Source organism: Lycium barbarum, chromosome 8 (assembly GCF_019175385.1).
Source record: "Lycium barbarum isolate Lr01 chromosome 8, ASM1917538v2, whole genome shotgun sequence".
In the NCBI taxonomy this organism is placed as follows: Eukaryota; Viridiplantae; Streptophyta; class Magnoliopsida; order Solanales; family Solanaceae; genus Lycium; species Lycium barbarum.
This window is the reverse complement of record NC_083344.1, coordinates 8,843,279-8,865,304: the sequence shown is the minus strand read 5'-3', so window position 1 is coordinate 8,865,304 and position 22,026 is coordinate 8,843,279. Positions and strand designations below refer to the sequence as shown.

Below are 22,026 nucleotides of genomic sequence, written 5' to 3'. Positions count from 1 at the left end.
TGATAAATCCTGCTGGAGTAGCGTGGTTTTTTCATCTTTTGAGCCAATTGCTTTTCCACATTAAATCACATGTTGAGCCAATTTATTTTCCACGTTAAACCACGTGTTCTTACTATTCTGCACTTTAATGTTTCTTGTTTCGTTAACTGATACACGTAAGAACCAAGCCCTGTGGTTGAGTAAGGCAAATTTGAAGATGTGACTAAAATTTGATATTCCCCAATTCACCCCCTTCTTGTGGTGCATTGCACATAAGCTAACAATAATTGACACCAATGCATTTGTACATAACTAGCTTTCACAATTTTCATGAATTCATTTATTAAACTGTTTAAATTTCAAATTTCTGATGGGATGTTTTCTCAGTTTAACTCACTTTTCAGTTATTATTTCCTATTCTCCACTAGGACTGAAATAATATACGAGTATTACCATAACATAAGAATGAGATGGATGATGTAGATTTTCTTTCTTTATTGACTTTTCTTACAACTACATAGCAGTCCAGGTTCTAGCTGCTGTTGAAGAACTATCTTAGAATGTTGTGTAAATTTTGAAATCAATTAGGTGTGCATTTGTGTGTGTTTCATTATGGAACAGCCGGTGACTGAGTGATGCTAGCTACCATATCCAATGCCAGACAAGGTTGATCCACTGGAACCTGCATTCCATCACCAAATATTTGAAATGAACAATAGAGAAAATAACAATTATATACTTTCCCAAAAACTAAGAGTTTCTAAATGTTTTTGTTCAAAAATTGAGAGGATGATGATATGGACAGGAGCTATTGACCATGGAAGTGATGAACTACTAAGCCTACACAAAGGCGAATCCAAAATTTAAAGTTTATGAATTGCGGCCTACAGCGACCTCAAAATAATATATTATAATAACTAAGTTCACATTCAAATAATTTTGAGATAATTAGTTAATATTTTAATATATACAGGATTTGAACAAAAGCTACTGATGTGAGGAGTCCTTTCGACGTCCAGTATTAAGAAACATCTCAAGACAAATTTGACTTACAAAATGACCAGCTCCAAGAATCCAATAGAAGTGAAAATTCTTATAAGACTTGGTGAAACCCTTAGTAATTTTGTCATCCCCACAATACATTGGACTCCTTTCCATATTCAAGAAAGTTTTCAGACCTTCCCACCTGCAATTTTAGACAATAATGACAATGCAAGTTGATATGAGGAGAATAAATCCTTCAAATAATAAGTAGGCAATTCAACAATATTAGGCTCTAGAAGAGTTTGGGGTTGCACATATTTTACAAGAGATGATTACTTCTAAATTGGATCATATTAGAGCTTGCTAGGAAGTAATATTTGAGAATTTGTGAGTGAAAACTGAAAACAGTATTTTTAATATAACTCCTCAAATAAGATTTTCAATATTTCACAAATAATTCAAATAGTATTATCAAATATAATGCAAATACTGATGGATAAACCAACTTGAAAATGCCGAATTTAAGAATTTAAAAATACTAAAATATTATTTTTGAGCAGTTACTTGTGTCCCCATATTATAGTTACTACAATTATGAAGATCTGAAATTTTCACAAAAATAGGGAGTCATTTCTTACTTTAGCTTCTTAACCCATGCTTCTGCTCCATTAGTCGAACAAATGACATCAAGCTGCAACATTTCATTCACAAAAGATAAACACCAATAATGATTATAATCAAACAAAAGAACTATAATTAATATTTCTCAACAATTTATTTTCTCCCAAATTTGTCTTTTATTAGCCAGAAAAGATAAAACAATTAGGGCCATTGAAACGATTTAGTAAAAAAAAGGGATAATTTCATGGATAGTCATTTACCATTTATTTTACTGCACTAAAGTTACTAATCTATTTTTCTCATAATAAAAGGTCACTCAATTTTGTCTAAGTATCATAGAAAATATCTCATTTGTTTCTTTCCCGTGATATTTATGATATTTTGAGAAAAAGTTGAGTGATGCACTGGTCACAAAAGAAGTTTATTGATTTTAATTATATTTAAGTAATGTTGAATGACTATTTTAGCATAAAGAATAATGTAATAATTTTGATGCAATAAAATAAAAGTTGACTATCAATGAAATTAATTAACGCTACAAAAATTAACTTTAACATAGTTGCATAAACTTTGCATTTGGGAAAGAGCCCTACTTGCCCATTGTACACAGTTACATTCACTCCTTTAGCTAATAGTTCATCAACCTGAAAAAAGGCAAAATCATATCTATTACAGCATTAGAAACCCAAAGAAAACAGTGTGCATATTTCCAATTCAAAAATGCACAAGATGGATGGAGAGACGAGAAGAGTACAAAAATTGCGTATAAATGGGTCTGAGTAATTACTGGTATAAGACAGAGGTATGATTAGATACAAGAGGATTCACAAATGCAAAATCAAAGTGTCAAAATATGAATTACCCGTCCATTTCAATTTATATGATCCTATTTTCTTTTTAATTCATTTAAGAAAATTATACATAAGTTTGAAAGTATGTTAATATAAACTTCTTATTTTATCCTTAATAAGAAGTTGTTTTAGCCACACAAATGTTATAATATATTTAAGATTATAAATTTCAGATATTTTTGAGTCGTATAAATGTGAGAGTTGGCATGTATAAAATCATAAGTTTCAAAAATTATTTTTTCTTAAATTTCGTGCCTTTAAATATATTTCTATACATTGAAAAGAGGGAGTAACACAATTTAAATCTTATTTACCAATACCAGAAACAAAAAAACAAAAAAAAGATGTCTTGTATCAAAGGAATTCAACAATCAGTATAAATACATAAATGGAATTTCTCTTTTGCACAATATAACTTGATGACAAAAGAACACTTGCTAGAAAATTAGTTTAAATATCAAACAACTCTAATAATACGTAAATCCACATTACCTCATCGATTCTGGGCCTCATAAAATCACCATATAGGGAATCAAAAACGGGATATGACTGTGATCCCCATCTGCAAAACACAACATTTAGCTTTTTCCTTTAGACTTCATTCTGGAAAAAGTGATTTTTACACTATATAGCCGCTTATTAAAATAAAAGCCGGAAAAATATGTAATATTTGTATATTAATGTATATATTCATATAATATACATATTTCATATATAAGTAGTGTATACTTAACTAGAAGATGTAATTATTTTTATTGACAGCCAAATGTGTAACTTTCCAAAAAAATAAATAAGAAACTAACCGAACACTTTTTGGAATGATTTTCAGTTTCTTTCTCACAGCACCATTCATCAAGCTTTCAAGATCACCATTACTACCTGGAGTATACCTCGAAGATTGCAGGTAGTTTGAGTATCTCTTTATTGCAATTGCTCGTGTCAATTCTGAATTTGTTAATGACACTGGGTCCATTCCTGAATCCAATAAGAAATTATAGAAATCCTGTAATCAACCAAATAATAATTAGAGTTGAAACCAGGATTTGGATTTGATGAATTCTACTTGTAAGGCTGCCAGCTCCGAAAATATCGTACTTTTGAAATTATGACTCCATAGCTTAATACTTTTTGTGTCTTAAAATAGTGTCGCTTTAGCAAAAAGTAATTGTTCCAAAATAACAGTTGTTTTAGATATTCAGGACAAAAATTAGTATTTTTTTCCAACTATATTCTTATATTGAAGATCTACTTCTTCTAAATAGTGATCAATCCTCAAGAAACAATTAATAGTCAAAATATTAGAAGTATAACAATTATTGGAAATAAAACACCATTCACACTATATAAATACTCCCTCCGTTCATTTTTACTTGTCACATTTCACTTCACGAGAATCAATTTGACGAATCTTCGGAGCTAAATTGAATTAGATTAATCTATTATTTTAAATTAAAAAATTTAGATGTTAAAAAACAATAACAAAAATAGTATAAGTTGCAATCCTTCTCATATTAATATGATGAAGAAAAATTAAATCTTAAACTATTGGTCAAAGTTCATACAGTTTGACTCTCGTAAAGCGAAACGTGAAAAGTAAAAGTTGTAACGACTAAGTTTTCGTTCCTGAAAAGTAATAATCAAGACAAGAAAAATAGCGACAAAGAATAATATTTGATTTCAAAGATTTGTGCCGGGGTTACAATCTTTATGAAATCTTAAATAAAAAGATGGATCCTCTATTCTTCTCCTTACGACCGTCAATCAAGGGCTTTGCTTGTTCTTGAATGGACGGATTACTTGTTGTTGAGATTTCACTACGAATGCGGAGTCGAGCTTTGATCATAGACGTGGAGTTATGGAAACTTGCGGTTTACCGCTTGGAGCGAAGACTTCTTAGTATGCGGAAGACTTGCGGATCACCGTTGAAGATGAGAGCTTCTCTATGTATTTTTGTTGATGTCTTTTGGCTTTATGAAGACCCCTATTTATAGTTGCAGGGGAGAGTTAGGGTATGTATATGATTGATTAAACCATGTCATTTGGACACTTGGCGACATTTGATTGGTTCTTCTATTGACTTGACATGCTGCGTCACTTATACACGTGACACGATTTTATTGGTCCTTGACTTGATACGCCACATCATTTGACACGTGGCATGGACCTTGGGCTAATAGGGTGGGCTCATCATGTGGAGTCCAATAAGATAGACTAGCCCAATTGAATTGGTCCTTCAATGAAATTCATACATGTTGGACTTAAGCAATAAATCTGATTATATTAGCCCATAATATTTGTTTGGACCAATACATCTCGAATTTAGAATATGATCCACAAACTAATTTGTGGATTTAAGTCCGACTAAATTTCAGTGCCTACAAATGACCTTTCCTTCAAGGCTTGTTGAGGTGCATGACTTGTCAGGCCTTTAAAGACGAGACTTGAAGTATTCATGAAGCAATTTTTTTTTGTTTGCATTGCGTCCTCAAGCTCAACTTGATGATGTGTCTAATAATCGATGATAGTTCCAACAGGCCCTTTAGCTTCTTTGAGTTGCCACGCAGACTTTACGACCGCAGTAGCTACCATAAGCCTAACCTGACTTTTCATACATAAGCACTTTTCATACACAAATACTTTCCATATATAACAGAAAATATGCAACAAGAACGGAAGTATCCTTTTCCTTTTTCTTTAATTTTTTATTTGCTGCACCCTAGGAAACATACAGCCCTTGACCTTGATATGCATTAAACTAGGTAAGGATGCTGCTAGTATTGCATGAGTTAGCCTTATATTTCATGTTGCAAAGTAGTCACTTTCCATATATAAGCTTAACCGCCACATATATCCCAAAGTTTCCGTAATTTGCATGGTATTCCTTTCTATATTTTAGGAGAGACTTTCCATAAGCTTAAATTTTCCATATATAAGCCCTTTCTCATACTAGGAGAGAATAGTGACTTTCCATAAACTTAAACTTTCCATACATAATTCTAAACCTTCCATAATTTGATTCCAACTAGAACGATGATTTCTTTGTGTAGTCCATGTAGGAACCATATTTTGACATCTATAAATACCCCGCATTATCATGGTGGTTTAATGTCAATTTGCAGCATCATCGAGTTGGTTCGAACGCCTCTCTTTCAGGTAATTCTCTTCTTCAATATGAATTTTCGTCACTTTCTTCACCCCTCTGCACGTCTGTGGTAGAAAATTAATATCTTGATGTAGAAATGTCAAAATCATGATCCATTTGATGTTTCAGAAACTAGACTGGTAGAGCTACATCATACAAGAAAACTGCAACCAAATTGCTTCTATATTTGCACAGATATTGATCGAGAATCAGACTTTGAATTCTGGTTCGCTACCCATCTCGATCAAAAGCCCCTTCTTTCCTCGTCCAAGGGAACTTTTCTTTAGAATTTCTTAATAGAAAGAGGAAATCCGCTGTTCAGAAGAGAATCCGTGATGGTTTATTAGTTTTGCGCTTCCTGACGAAAAATCTTATATCTTGACTTAAGAATATGGGAATCATGATCGGATTGCAGCATCTGAAAGCAGACTCGTAGGGCTACGTCATATACGAAAACCACAATCAAATTTCTTCTATATTGGCCTAGGTATATTTTTTTATTCGGCCGCAAAATCTAAATTTGCTTTCTTGGCTTTGGACATGCTCTACGAATCTTACCTTTCCTTTTTATTTCTTTTGTAGGTTTTCAGGTGCATCTATACGGCTTTAACCTCCTGTAAATATGATTCACTTTAGTGACCACAATAAGACACGTCCTCATCTAGAGATATTGATCAACAAATGAAATTCGAATGCCAAAGTACTTACCTTGGAGGTTCAACCTCCAGTGATCGACGCCTTCTCACTTGATAGAGAGCTATCTGTCAAATCGCTTCATCTTGCTGAATGGTCAAAAAAGGAGACCAAAGGCGTCATGAGCAACTTCTCGGGCAAGGACATTAATATAGATGTCCCTCTGTTGATTTCCGCTATTCATCGGGAAATCGCGCCTACCGAATCTTCTCATTATGATGGATGTTCCAATACTTAGAGTATTCCCCCTTCCGGATTTGGAGCCTATTTGGATTGGCTTATAAGTTGCCTATAAGCTGTTTTCAGCTTTTTTTGAGTGTTTGGTTGGCCAGCTTAAAGCCATTTTGTGCCTAAAATAAGCCCAAAAATTAATTGGGCCCATTTGACTTGGCTTATTTAAAGCAGCTTATAAGCTGGAAACAGCTTATAAGCCAAAAAAAAAAAGTTGGACTATAAGCTGCAAGCTGCTTTTTTTAAGGCCATTAGTGAAGTTCATCAGTTGAGTACTTGATAACAGAACCACCGAACATGCCGAAGCTGACGTACTAATAGTAGTGATATTAAAGACCGAACTATTGGCCGCAAGATGAAGCTTCATGATATTGGGGCCGTATTCACCATGTAAACTTGATTGTCATACTACAATCCATGTTTATCATGACAAATTGAAGCAATGTTCCATTGACACTGATCTGTATAGAACCAATAAGCTTCATGCAAGTAGCACTGTGGGTGTCGATTCATATAGAACCAAGAAGCTTCAGGCAGTTAGCATCACCGTGGGATTCGATCCATACAAGCATCATGCAGTTTGCACCGTGGGCATTGTCATCTACATCATCCTTTTTTTAAGGTTTATCAGGAGGTGCAGGTGGTCTTGGTATCAGGCCAAGAAGATGCGAGGGATGGTTGTATGATTGGTGAAGAGCCACTTGATATACCTTCCTTTGCAATTGCGGCTCTGGCGACGAACCACACTTGGTGCATCTTCTTTTGCAGTTGCAGCTTTGGCGACGAAGCACATGAATCATGGAGCTTCCTTTTCTTGAGTTTTCTGAAGGGGTACATCGTGAATTCTTCGTCCAAGCTTTGGCGAAGAAGTAGTCGAAGCACTTTCTTCTTCCAGATTCCGATAGAAGGACTAGATGAAGCATCTCCTCTTTGCAGTTCAGTGAAAAGCACTTGGAGCACTCCTTTGGTAGCCTTTAGCATCCCATGTTGAAGCTTGGAGAGCAAGCATGTGGAGAATATTGTAGGAAATCAATCCATGATCTGTATTGATGTATGAAAGTCATTATATACAAAGAAGGTATCTAACTATCAGCATAATACTAGGCTAAATTATAGGACCTAATTACTATACATAAGGAAGAGATCATGCCTAATATACATTTGCCAATTATGAAAAGATTATCCTAATATTTACGATATTTACGTAGACTATTAGATAGTCTATCACACCCCCGCAGTCGAAGCGGGAGGTTGTCGTACGCTTATACTGTCCCTGAAATCATCAAAGAGCACGCACGGAAGACCTTTAGTGAAGATTTCTGCGATCTGGTAACGGGACGGGACGTGAAGAACACGGACTTCTCCACGGGCAACTTTCTCACGTACGAAATGTATGTCCATCTCAATATGTTTAGTGCGTTGGTGCTGAACTGGGTTACCTGATAGGTATATGGCACTAACATTATCACAATAAACCAATATAGTTGTCCAGATGGGACAACGGAGCTCCAACAGAAGGTTGCGAAGCCAACAGGACTCAGAGACGACAATAGCGACGCCACGGTATTCGGCCTCGGCACTCGACTTAGACATAGTAGGTTGCCGTTTGGATGACCATGAGAGGGATTATCGCCAAGGAAAACACAGTAACTGGATGTGGATCGGCGAGTGTCCGGACAACCACCCCAATCTGCATCTGTATAAGAAACAAGAGAGGCAATGGAGGATTTGTACAGATGGAGACCAAACTCAATAGTACCTTGAATGTATCGGATTATGCGTTTAAGAGCATGCATATGTGCAACCTTTGGATCATGCATGTGAAGGCATACTTGTTGAACCGCATAGGAGATGTCTGGTCTTGTGAATGTAAGGTACTGCAACGCGTCGACTAACTTATGATATTGTGTGGGATCATCGCAAGAGGGCCCGGCCGTGGCACCAAGTTTGGCTTTGGTGTCGATCGGTGTCTGACTTGGCTTACAGGAAGTCATGCCGCACGCTCTATAATATCTGCTGCATAATTGTTCTGAGAGAGAAACATGCCGTGTGAAGTCCGGGTAACAGCAATACCCAGAAAATAGCTCAAAGGGCCCAAATCTTTCATAGCAAATTCGACACTAAGCAGAGACATGATGGATTTTCAGAGGGCATCTGAGGAAGCTGTGAGGATAATATCATCAACATATAGCAGAATGTAAGCAATTTCAAAACCTCGACAATAAATAAAGAGAGACTGATCAGATCGGCTATGTGAAAAACCAATAGTAGAGACATAGTCTGCAAAGCGTTGGAACCATGCACGGGGAGCTTGCTTAAGTCCGTACAACAATTTCTTCAAGAGACAGACATGATGGGGATGCTTTGGATCCTTAAACCCAATAGGCTGATGCATATAAACAGTCTCATTAAGATTACCATGTAAGAAAGCATTCTTGACGTCCAACTGATGAATGGACCAAGAGTGTGCAAGTGCAATGCTCAAGACAGCGCGAATAGTAGCCGGTTTGACAACCGGACTGAAAGTCTCGTCACAGTCAACTCCAACCTATTGAGACCTGCCATCACAGACAAGACGAGCTTTGTGCCTCTCAAAAGAACCATCAGATTTCTTTTTATGACGAAAAATCCACATAGAACGAATAAGATTCACATCAATGGGACGTGGAACCAACTCCCACGTCTTATTTTTAATTAGAGCATTATATTCATCAACCATGGCAGCTTTCTAATTGTGGTCATTTAAAGCACTTATAGGATTTCATGGGATAGGTGAGATGGTGGAAGTGTTTAAGTTAAACGGTTGTTTGGGCTTGAAAATCCCATGTTGGCTTCTAGTGACCATGCGGGTGGGCTGCTGGGCAGGCACGGGTGGGGCAGTGGGGGGGAGGGGCTGCTGGGCAGTGGCCGTACAGTTGGCCTACTGGGCAGTTGGGGGGGGGGGGGGGGGGGGGGGGACGGGCTGCTGGGCAGTCACGGGTGGAGTAGTGGGGGGGAGAGGCTGCTAGGCAGTCACGGGTGGAACAGTTGGGAGGAGGGGCTGCTGGGCAGTGGGGGGATTGGGCTGGACCGAGGGAACGATGGGTGGAGTAGGCTGCGACAGAAAATGCAGGGTGTATGGAGAAATCCTATGGTCCAAAAAATCATAAGAAGTTGGGGTTGGTGAGTGCAACTTTGAGAAGGGAAATTGAGTTTCCTCAAAGATGACATGCCTTGATATGATGATTTTGTTGGTGGATAAATCATAACATTTATAGCCTCTATGATTCAATGGATAGCCCAAAAATACACACGGGGTGGATCTTGTTTGCAACTTATGAATAGTTGTAGATGGGAAAAGTGGATAGCATAGACACCCAAAAACCCGGAGATGAGAGTAGGAGGGGGTTCGTTGGTAGAGAACTTGCGTTGGTGATTTATACCCAAGGACCTTGGTGGGAAGTACAATAAAGAGGTATGTGGCCATTTGGAGAGCATGATGCCAAAAGGAGGGGGCATGGAGGAGTGGACAAGAAGAGTGCGCACTATGTTGTTAATGGATTTAATTTTTCTTTCCGCTTTGCTGTTTTGAGGAGAGGTATGGGGGCAAGAAAATATGAAATTTAAACCATTGGAGGCGCAAAAAGATTGAAAATGCCCATTGGCGAACTCCCGCCCATTATCACATTGAATGTTTTTGATGTCTCTTTCGAATTGAGTCTGTATTAATGCCTTAAATGATAGAAAAGTAGAATAAACTTGGGACTGGTTAGAGATTGGAAAAGTCCAAAGAAAATTACTATAATCATCAAGAAAGAAAATATAATAGCGGTGCCCATTAGAACTCAAAACAGGAGATGTCCATAAATCACTATGAATGATATCAAATGGCATAGTAGTAAATGACAATGTATCATAAAATGGCAATTTAACGTGTTTCCCCAACGGACAAGAGGTACAAAAAGAAGTTCGGGCCATATTACATTCAATTAAGGCATTACTACGAAGAGAACTAAGGATAGCATTTCCCGGATGGCCGAGTCGGGAATGCCATAAGCTAGGTGATGCGGCAATGAAGGTTGATGGTGGAGTGCTCCGTTTTGTGGCGGTGATAGGATACAATTCCCCGGTGCTCTCACATCTCATTAGGTGGCTCCCCGTCGGTAAATCCTTCACAGAAAACCCAAGAGGATCAAACTCAACAGAAACATTATTGTCCTTAGTGAATTTACGTACGGAAATAAGGTTTTTGATGAGTTTTGGAGCATGCAAGACATTTTGGAGACTTAATTGGGGATTAGGTGGGGGTAGGGATGTATGACCATAGCCTCGAATTGGAATAGTGCTACCATTACCAACAATGATTCCAGAATTATTGCTCAAATTAAAATAAGACGTGAGAGTACCTAAGTTGGCAGTCATGTGGGAAGTCGCTCCGGTGTCCATGTACCAATTATCATCCGGTTGATGCATGGACAGAGTGTGCATGGTTGCCTCCACGTCTGTTGGAGTGTACCCAGAATAGGTCGGACCATGCATGGAATAAGCCTGCTGAGGTCATGGACCCGCACCGAGAATGCCATTGCCGGGCCGCGGTGTGGTGGGACGCTGCTGCCACGGTCTTGTCGGATATGGGCAGGGGGGCAGTGGCCACTGCTGGGGCGGCCAGGCAGGCCAGTAGTAGCCCCCTGCCGGTGGCTGTCCCGTCGGCCACTGGCCGTGGTTGGTCTGTCCGCCGCCGCCGCGACCGGATTTCCCACGGTTGTTGTTGTTGTTGTTGTTGTTGTTGTTGTTGTTGTTGTTGTTCCCCTTTCCCTTATTCCTGTTGGAATTCCTGCCACGATTATTATCACGACGGTTAGTTGAATTATTGTTGTTGCCAGGTGGCGAGGAGGGAGTATCATTATCAACAAGTAGAGCCGCGGGACTAGAATCGCGGGCACGTTCCTTGGCTGCGGCGTCTTCGAGCTTGAGTCTGGATCACACTTCAGAGAAAGAGGGTAGTACATCCTTCTGTTGGATGGTGGTGACAAAGTGTGCATATGTCTCCGGTAAGCCTGCAAGGAGGCGCAAGACCATACGTTGGTCGGACACCGGCGACCCCACGTTGGCAAGCTGATCCGCGAGAGACTTGAGCCTATTATAATAGGCCATAACCGAGCCGAAGTCGGCCATTTTTGTGGTGGTGAATTCAGTTTCAAGGTACGCTGCCCTTGAGTGCTTGTTATCTTGGAAAAATTGATCAACTCGATTCCAAGCCTTCTCCGCAACATCATCCGCCACGAGAATAGAGGTAAGAATATCATGGGATACGGTGGCGTATATCCATTGAAGGACCACCGCATCTAGCCGTTTCCAGAGCGAAAGATTAGCCGCCTTCGTTGCGTTGTACGCGGTGAGTTCAGTGGTGTCAGTTGGTGGTATGATGTGCTCAAATACGGAGTGGACGCAGGCTAGAACTTTGACTAGTGTCTCCCATTCCTGATAATGGCCGGTTTCCATGTCTAGAGTGATTGGGATTAAAGATTTCACATTCGTGACAGTTAAAGCAGAATGGAAATTTTTATTGTCAGCCATGGAAGAGAGAAGAGGGAGGAGGAAAGGGGGGAGGGGGGGGGGGGGGCTACGGCTAGGGTTAGGAGAGAGGGAAGTGGACGGCTAGGGTTTAGGATGCTAGGGTTTTTTTAGGAGAAACCTAGTCTGATACCATGTAGGAAATCAATCTGTGATCTGTATTGATGTATGGAAGTCATTATATACAAAGTAGGTATCTAACTATCAGCATAATACTAGGCTAAATTATAGGACCTAATTACTATACATAAGGCAGAGATCATGCCTAATATACATTTGCCAATTAGGAAAAGATTATCCTAATGTTTACAATATTTACGTAGACTATTAGATAGTCTATCACATATCATTATTGCGACTTGGCGAGGTTGACTCTTGGCGTATCCCTTTCCAAACTTTGGCTAGCAAGTACTTGGCGCATCTCTGCAAAAAATATTTATTCATTGATGTAGGAATGACGAAATGGATATCTTCTTGGTTCTGAAGAAACTAGACTTCAAAAGGTAGGCATATCAAAATATTAGAGCCAAACTCCTACAGGATCGACTTGAATTAAATTTGAAGTTGATCAACGGATCTGCCGCAATGACTTTCTAGATTTGCGTGCTTAGGCAGAAAAATTCAAATCCCGAGATAGAAGTGTTCAAATTGAGAGATACTTGATCGTACAGAAGTGTAACTAAAATATCTGCAACATATCCAAAATTCAAGGTGAAATTCCTTCTGGTTCAACCGAAATTAATTTCTGAAGTTGATTTACAAATCTGACATGTTTGCTTCACAAGTTTGTGTGCTTTCGTCGAAAATTCATATCTCGGGTTAAGACTGTCGGAATCGGTTCAACCGAAATTAATTTTTGAAGTTGATTTACAAATCTGACACCTTTGCTTCACAACTTTGTGTGCTTTCGTCGAAAATTCATATATCGGGTTAAGACTGTCGGAATCGTAATCCGTCTGTGTGATTGGAAAGTAAACTCATATTCCTGCAACATATTCTAATTTTGTGGCAGAACTCATTCCGGATTAGTTGCAGAAATTTCGTGAAGTCAGTTTAAACATTTTCTTATCTTGCTTTCCAGCTTTGCGCAATCTCGCTGAAAAATTCATGTCTCGAGGTTGGAGTGTTCAAATTTCGAGCCATCTGCGCCATAGGACAGAAGACTCATAGACCTATAACATAATCATATTTCATGACAAAAATCCTTTCAGGTTGGCTGCAACAACTTTTGAAAGTTGATCCAACTGTGCCGAAACTTCAAATTTGCATGCTTTCGGCCAAAAACAATAATCATATTATATGTTTTCAGAGTCCGAATTGCAATCCATTTGTTTCTTCAGCTTCCAGTCTTCAAAAGCTATGGTCATGCCAAAGTTGGAGATTGAAATTATCTTGGATTGACCCGCACAATTTATTTTTTTTCAAAATTGATTCGACAATGCAACACATGCCTACTTTTCATATCATGCTCCACAAGTGTTCACTTCTCTTGCAGGTTTGCAATGGAATGTCGAGGGTATCAAACCAAGGAGATACACAATATGTGGGTATAAGCAAAATCTCAATGCAAAAGAAAGATTTGTTGCAGCAGATCACCTTGCAAAGCTGCTTCCTTCTCCAGCATATACTTGATTTGTTTTTTGTATTCTTGAAGCCCATCAAAGGTGGCTCTCCAATGATTGGAGGTTTTTTTTTTTTTTTATGGAGATGACTTTTCACATATGGAACCTTCACTAAACACTTGCACAAAAGAAATAAATCACCATGCTCATGGCTTAACAAAGAGACCCATTCTCAAGCAATCAACACAACTACTTAGTGTGGACGCGTGTTGTTGAGGCTGATTCATCAAATGTTTAAACATCTAACGAATTTCGGAGAGGCATTCCAAATTTAATTGACAATGAACCTCAGATTTCAATCATTTACATGACTTAAGCTCTTTGTATAGGATGTTGTCTATCTATTTTCATCGTTGCTCCATTTTTCAGACGCATCAAAATCTTGTAATCTAATATTGAAGCAATGAAATGTCCCTTTCATTTTGATGCAATCGCCTTGATCCTTTAGCAATGTATATCTTTGTATTTGAAAGAATTAATGTGATGCCCTCAACTTTAATTTTGGTGACCACATCTTTCCACGCCTTTTGTGTTAAACATATGCAACTTAACTTAGGATATAACTCTAAGCGCCTACGTACCTCGGTAACAGGATCAATTCATAACGTAGTTCAGGAAGATTGATTTTTTTAGACGTCCTAACTTTCTCCTAGGCTACCTCATTTGAGGTCTTCAACCTAGCTGACGTTTATTTGTTGCGCCATACACAGTTTAAACTCAGGTAGGCCAGAAGTATTCAACTTGAAGATGGAGCTTTTGTAACTTCAAGACTCTGCTCGATTTTGAAGAGATTTGTAACTTGAGAATTTAGCTCAAATTTGAAGAGCTATGTAACTTGAATATTCGGCTCAAATTTGAAGAGCTTTGCAACTTGAAGATTCGGTCCGTATTTGAAGACTCGGCTTGTATTTGAAGAGCTTCGCAACTTAAAGATTTGGGTCGTATTTGAAGAGCTTCGTAACTTGAAGATTCAACTTGTATTTGACCAGCTCAGTGACTTGAACATTTATCTCAAATTTGAAGAGCTTTGAAACTTGGGAATTTAGCTCAAATTTGAGAAGCGTCATAACTTGTAGATCTAGCTTGAATTTGAGGAGCTTCTTTATATGAAGATTTAGCTCGAATTTGATGAGCTTGACGACTTGAGGATTTAACCCGATTTGAAGAGCTTGTGCCATACAGTTTAGACTCGTGTATCAAGGAGCATTTCAACTTGCAGATTTTGCTCGAATTTGATGAGCTTTGTGACATGCAGTTTAGGCTCGTATATCATGAAGCATTTCAAATTGCAGATTTTGCTCGAATTTGATAAGCTTTGTGACATGAAGTTTAGGCTTGTGTGTCATGGAGCATTTCAACTTGCAGTGTAGGCTCTTGTGTTGAGTAGCGTTTAAACTTGCAGTTTAGGCTCTTGCGTCGAGGAGCGTTTCAACTTGCAGTTTAGGCTCTTACGTCGAGGAGTGCTGTGACATATATGGACTCTTCTATTTCATCTTCGTGAGGCTCACGGACAGGAAACCATTGATCTTCATGTGTATCAATGCTTAATCCATATCATGTGCAAGGGTTTCCAACTCTTGAAATATCTTGGGCTTTATTCCTTGCAATAGGTAACGAAGACCACAATGCGTACCTTGGACGCAAATTTCGATCCTAGAAGTTTCACTAAGGCGGTCTTTGCAGTTAAGGCTCAAGCTCCTCCATCGATTGATGAAGCTAACAACTTGCTCACCATTTCTTTGGCGGTCATGTGTAAGCTCTATCATGCTCACAACACACCTTGTGCTTTAGAAGCGGTTGAGGAATTCTTGCTCTAGTTGCTCCCACCTATAAATGGAATTAGGTTTGAGGTCAATGTACCAATCGAAGGCATTCACTTTGAGGGATCGAACGAATTGTTTGACAAGGTAACCACCATATGTTCCAGCATTGTTGCAAGTTTCAACAAAATGTTCTACGTGTTGTTTCAGATTTCCTTTGCCGTCGAATTGCTGCAACTTAGGAGGATGATAGCCAGCAGGCATCTTCAAGTTATCAATCCTTTGCGTATAAGGCTTTGCATATGTAAGAGAAGATTTGGATGCGGACTCAGATTTATGCTTGACAACCTCCATAATGAAGTCCTTCAATTAGCCAACAGGAATCAGACCTTCGGCGGAGACTTGGACCTTCTTGATCGTTGTTTCTTATTTTGCGGAGGACTCTCCTTCCTTCTGTGTTTCATGAAGCTTCGCAGGTGCTTGGGTAGATTCTCCTTCGGCCATGCTCTCCAATTTATTTGTTAACTTGGTGATTTTAGCATCTTGATCTTTAACTTACTTTGATGGGCCTTCAACTGCTTTCGTTAAATTTTCAAGTTGTTCTTCTATGGTTGAAGCATTAGTCATCATCGCATGCACCACCATCGTAGGTGATGAAGAATAACATGAATTTTCGCAAACAAGGATGCGAACATGTTATGCAGAATAGATTCAGTGCTTAATACATCATTATCAGCTTGTGTGAAGGATTTCTTGGACTTAGATAAAGAAAGTTGGGCAAGAACCCTCTCGACCATTTTGGCGACATCCTCCCCTTCTTCTGTGGTGTTTGCGGGAGATCTCACGTCTTTTGAAGACGAATCAAAGACGACAGCAGATTCAGACTATGCTTGCGGAGTCCGTTGTCCTAGCAATTTGGCTTGGCTCCTTGTGAGGGTCCGACGCTCCCCTCAGTAACATCTAGGATGTTTTCCATAGCAATGGAGAATTTTGATCCGATAGTTTTTGCGAATGTGGATTTCGAGTTGACCTTCTTGGAAGTCATCTTGGGAGTTTTGAACTTCGATTGTTGGAGAGAAGATGAGAGGTAAAGATGGTCCCACTGGGCGTGCCAAATTTGTAAAGACTAAGTTTTCGTTCCTGAAAAATAATAATCAAGACAAGAAAATAGCGACAAAGAATAATATTTGATTTCAAGAATTTGTGCGGGGGTTAAAATCTTTATGAAATCTTAAATAAAAAGATGTAATCCTCTGATTCTTCTCCTTACGACCGTCAATCAAGGGCTTTGCTTGTTATTGAATGGACGGATTACTTGTTGTCGAGATTTCTCTACGAATACGGAGCCGAGCTTTGATCACAGACATAGAGGTATGGAAACTTGTGGTTTACCGCTTGGAGCGAAGACTTCTTAGTATGCGAAAGACTTGCGGATCACCGTTGAGGATGAGAGCTTCTCTATGTATTTTTGTTGATGTTTTTTGGCTTTATGAAGACCCCTATTTATAGTTGCAGGGGAGAGTTAGGGTATGTATATGATTGATTAAACCATGTCATTTGGACACTTGACGACATTTGATTGGTTCTTCTATTGACTTGACATGCTGCGTCACTTATACACGTGACACAATTTTATTGGTCCTTGACTTGACGCGCCATGTCATTTGACACGTGGCATGGACCATGGGCTAATAGGGTGGGCTCATTATGTGGAGTCCGACAAGATAGACTAGCCCAATTGAATTGGTCTTTCAATTAAATCCATACATGTTGAACTTAAGCAATAAATCTGATTATATTAGCCCATAATATTTGTTTGGACCAATACTTCTCGAATTTAGAATATGATCCACAAACTAATTTGTGGATTTAAGTCCGACTAAATTTCAATGCCTACAAAAGTGAACAGAGGGAGTATTTTTTCTTTTCAATATTCAAATTGAAATTTGTGAAGAATGTTTTTCAATGTCAAAACAATTTCAATTAACAAGAAGCATAGTATTCGAGAGGGAAAAAGTAATTCATTCTTATTAAATAGGTAATTAAGTAAATTATACATTATTTTTGTTGATTATTTTAAGGGCGGGAAAGAAACTAAAATGACACTCGTTAATACAGACTGCATCCGCCTTTGATAAAAATGATTTAGAACCATTTCGAATCTGAATTCACTATCTTAAAAATGAAAATTTTGGGGGATAAACATATAATAATATATACCACTGAGTTAGTGTTATCAAGTATGACGTCTTCGAGTTTACTCCATGATACCGTTGCAGCTTCAAACTGGCCGGCATCAATCTGCTGCTTTATTTTTTGGGTTAAACTGTTTTATTAATTAGAGGTGTTAGATGATTGAAATTGGAATTCAACAAGAAAAAATAAAATAAAATAATAATTGAAGAGCAATTTGAGAGGAAGAAGGTCAAAACATTGACCGGTTTGATTGTTTCAGGCCATTATCATCAAGCCTTGATACATCTTTCAGAAGAGGACCCCATGAGAACTGCAATTTAAAAGATGTACCAAAATAAAAATGAAAAATCAAGAAACACTTAGGTAGAGACGGATTCAGAATTTAAATTTTATCGAGTTCAACTTTTTAGGTTTTTAACATTGAACCGGTTATATTTCTAAAATTATGAGTTCAGATGAATCCATACCACAAAATCTTCAGGTGAGATCCAACTATCACCCAATGCCACTCCTACAATAACAAAATAGCTGAGTATTTCACAAGGCAGTTTTTTGTTTGTCATTGGACATGTTGATTCTTTTAATCATAGCATGAAAAAGAAGAAGTTAATTTACATTTCTAGTGAATTCAAGATTAACCCTTCTGAATATATATAATATTTTACACTGGGAATGTTATTGTTGTATAATAATATTTTCTTCAAATAATAAAGTTACATAATTGTTACTACTAGATTGTTTTGCCGGCCTAAAAAAAGTAAAGATATTTGTGTGGTTATAGATCATCTCGTTAAGAATAAAAGTAAAGTTTAAAGTTAAATTATTGTCAAATAAGGAAATGTGTCATTTCTTTTGAACTGACTAAAAAGAAAATTATGTCATATAAATGGGGACAGATGGGAGTATTAACTAATGTGCATTTTTACATTTATTATTGAGGAAAATGTATGTTATGATCACTTACAATTTGAATGAAATAAATTAAAATGGTCTTATTTAGATCTTCTATATTCTCTTCGTCCCAATTTAAGTGTCTTACTTTCATTTTTTATTTGTCCGAAATGGAGTGTCTCTTTCTATATTTGGTAAGTTGACAATTCAAACATCCTACATGACAAGTTTATAACCACAAAATTCAAAGAACATTTAGTACATTAAACACATCTTTAATTTAGGACCACAAGATTAAAAAATCTCTTTTTATTTCATAAACTCCGTGACTAGTCAAATTAAGATACTTAAATTGGAACTGAGGAAGTAACTTGTAAAAAGACATAAAACTAAAACATGTCTGTAATAGACTACAAAATCAATGGACCCGTTATTATTTGAACTATGATAAATTAATATAGTTTGATATAAATACCTACGAACGAGCAAGTGTTCTGGGAATCAATTTTACCTCCAAGTTTTAGCTTCAGTTTACCAGACTCTATAGCTTTGAGGGCTGAAAGTCCAAGAGTGACTGCAAATTTTCCTCCATATGACTCTGCTACTATATAGAGGGGGCTCTTTTGTAGGCTTTTGTTCCTATTAAATATTCTAATTAGCATTGTGGTCAAATCTGTTGCAGCTTCCACATCAGTCTTCACTAATAGGCTTTCATCCTCCACAAAGCTATATCCAGTTCCGACTGGATTATCCTGTAACAACCAACAAAAAACGAAATAAATAACCATATAGTTGAATTTTTCAAAGTTCAAATAAATTTTCATTAATTAAGAAAGTTGATCTCTCATATGGTCACTCAACTAATAGTTATTATATCAAAAAGTCATTTTCTTTATTGAAAGAACTTGAAATCGAAAATAAATGTGACTTTCTGATATATACTATCGAGTGACCATAAAAATCAACCCTAATTAAGACATGACTTACCACAAAAAGGAGATCAGCCTTTCTCAACCAAGTTGAGTTGCGGGGTTTTAGATCCCTGTCCAGTGGACCAATCTCTTCAAAATCTCCGATTCCAACACCCGAAGCTCCCTATATCATTTTTATTCCAAGAAGATCAGCATCAACTACAGAAACTATTACTGAAGTATTTCCTGCTCCAATTACTATTTCTAAACACGCTAAAGTAATAGCTTGGTCCCCCTTTGTGCAGAAAAGATAAAATTGAACAGTGATGGTAGTGTTAAGACGCAACCAAGAGATGCTGCTTTTGGCGGAATCTTTAGAGATGATCGAGGAAAGTGACTGTTAGATTAATCGGGTAGATAAAATCTGCTTCAAGCCTGACTGTAGAATTGTGGAGCATCAAGCAATGGTAAAATGTCGCAATCCGAATGAATTATGAAGCAATAGAAGTGGAATCAGATTGCTTAATAGTTGTCAAGCTTAACAATGAGTAGGACGTACAATACTGTCCGCTTAGACCTATTATTGAAGATTGTAGACATTTGTTGAAGGCCAACAAGGCTACTATTAGACATGTCTGGAAGGAGGCAAACTAGTGTGCCGATTTTTTAGCAAGAGAAGGCCACAATCATGAAGAGATGTTGATACTCTGGAGTACTGCATTTAAGGATATGAAATTTCTATTTCTAACAGAGTTAAGTCATGTTGCTTATGAACGATTGTAATATTTTTGTTTAGTTTGCTTTCCAATATACCAAAACAAGAACAATATGGTTTCAAATAGTAAAAAAAACAACCTCATAGAATTATGCAAGATAAAAGCAGCACACAACAAACCAGTATAGTCTACCCATCTCCATATTACGTCCATAGCGAAAGTTTAGTGCACCATACTTCTTTTAGACCAGGTAAGATATAAAATGGATGACTATAAATTTGAGCATTTTAATTATAATGCATCACTCACAGGCCCACCCTGCAACCAAAGTATTACTGGCCATGGTTCATTTGGATCTTCAACTCTGTATGGACTTCTGTAGTACCACCAGAACATGTGTGCCTCTGTATATATTTTTTTTTCAGAACAAAAATACAAAGAATTAGAAAAAAAGAACAATAAATGAGTCGAAGAGTTGTGCATTTGAACATGTAGAGGAATAGAGTACTTGGTCTAACTTCAACATATCCCCATGATTCTGAACCATCATAGTTTGTGGCAGCTATTGCTGTTCCTATTCCTCCATGAAAAAGTGGAACCAACAAAAAGGAAATAACAAGAAGATAGAGAAAGAGATGGGGCTTTAAGAGTTCCATTTCCCAAGCCAAAAGGGTTAATTCAGTATAAAGAAAAGCTGTTGTGCCACAGAAAAATGAGAATGTGATGAAAGAAATATATACTGACAAGGGGATTTGCCCTCTGTTTGTATTGATAAGAAATGGTCGATAGAAAACAACTGGGGGGCTTGACTAACTTCCAAAATTATATAAGAAAATTAATTTTTTATTCCACAATCGATGCGGGACAATTTAGTACTATTGCACACCTAGGCCTGCCATCTAAAGCATGGTCAAGATAATATGGGGTTAAATGCTCATTAAATTGAGATGGATTTGTCTTTGATATCATATTAGAAAATAAAATTTAGGCCTAATTAACTTTAAAAAGTAGCTCATGAGATGAAAATCGTGGAATATCATTTATCCAATCCACATCCCACAACTGAGGTGGGACATGAACTGAACATGATCTCCAACTAAAGATGTGGCCGCAGCAAAAGAGTTAAGAGACAAAAAATTGATTTACAGAATTTCACTTTTTCCGGATCACTTTATTTGAAAATCAGCATATGGAGATGAAAATTTCAAATATAATTTCAAGTTGTATTTGAAATTTGGAAAACAGCTAAAACTTTGTTTTCACTGCCCCCCCCCCCCCCCCCCCCCCTCCCTCGCCCTTTTTCACTTTCATTAGATTCAAACAAACAAATATTCTATGCAAAAACTATAACCAAACACAACTCCATCTTCAACTTTAGCTTCAAAATTCCAAAAAAGTGAAAAATATTTGATTTTAATGGCCAAACGCCTACTTAGTATTTTATGCATGCAAGTGGGCTGGTCAAAGGCGAAGGCAGATTATTGATACCGGATTCATTTGAATCTAGTACTTTTGATGCAAAATATAATTTTATGTGTAAAATTCACATAAGTTATTAATAAATACTCCTTCCGTCCCAATTTATATGACACTCTTTCCTCTTTAGTCCGTCGAAGAAAGAATGACACATTTTCTATATTTAGCAACAATTTAACTTTAAAATTTGCGTTTCATCATTAATGAAATAATTTCTAGCCACAAAAATTTCTTTGGCTTGTTTTAGACCACAAGATTTAAAAGTCTTATTTCTTTCTTAAACTTCGTGCTCAGTTAAACACCCTCATATAAATTGGGACAAGGGGAGTAATAGATATGAACTGATAACTTTAAAAACATAATGAGTTTACGCCAAAAAGCCTTAAAGATTGAACGTATA

The 22,026-nt window shown here is 37.5% G+C and overlaps 1 protein-coding gene across 1 annotated transcript; it reads right to left on the bottom strand.

The window, feature by feature from the left end:
- Positions 1-434: 434 nt before the first annotated feature.
- Positions 435-20,921, bottom strand: LOC132605874 (serine carboxypeptidase-like 51). Its single transcript, XM_060319138.1, has 13 exons — positions 20,659-20,921; positions 20,460-20,554; positions 19,511-19,618; positions 19,035-19,275; positions 18,100-18,143; positions 17,875-17,942; positions 17,657-17,762; positions 3,239-3,438; positions 2,928-2,997; positions 2,178-2,228; positions 1,602-1,654; positions 1,033-1,165; positions 435-661 (listed from the first exon to the last, which is right to left on the bottom strand). Exons 1-13 carry the CDS (start codon positions 20,804-20,806, stop codon positions 590-592), a joined length of 1,389 nt encoding a protein of 462 aa, XP_060175121.1. The 5' UTR covers positions 20,807-20,921; the 3' UTR covers positions 435-589.
- Between the last annotated feature and the right edge of the window lie 1,105 nt (positions 20,922-22,026).

What these genes read in the sequence shown, in the direction of transcription:
- LOC132605874 (XM_060319138.1), bottom strand. Translation starts at nt 20,806, where the DNA reads ATGGAACTCTTAAAGCCCCATCTCTTTCTCTATCTTCTTGTTATTTCC. An exon ending in TTTGGTTGCAGGGTGGGCCT is followed by an intron (nt 19,619 to 20,459) that starts GTGAGTGATGCA and finishes AAAATGATATAG; the next exon opens with GGAGCTTCGGGTGTTGGAAT. An exon ending in AGGCTGATCTCCTTTTTGTG is followed by an intron (nt 19,276 to 19,510) that starts GTAAGTCATGTC and finishes TGGTTGTTACAG; the next exon opens with GATAATCCAGTCGGAACTGG.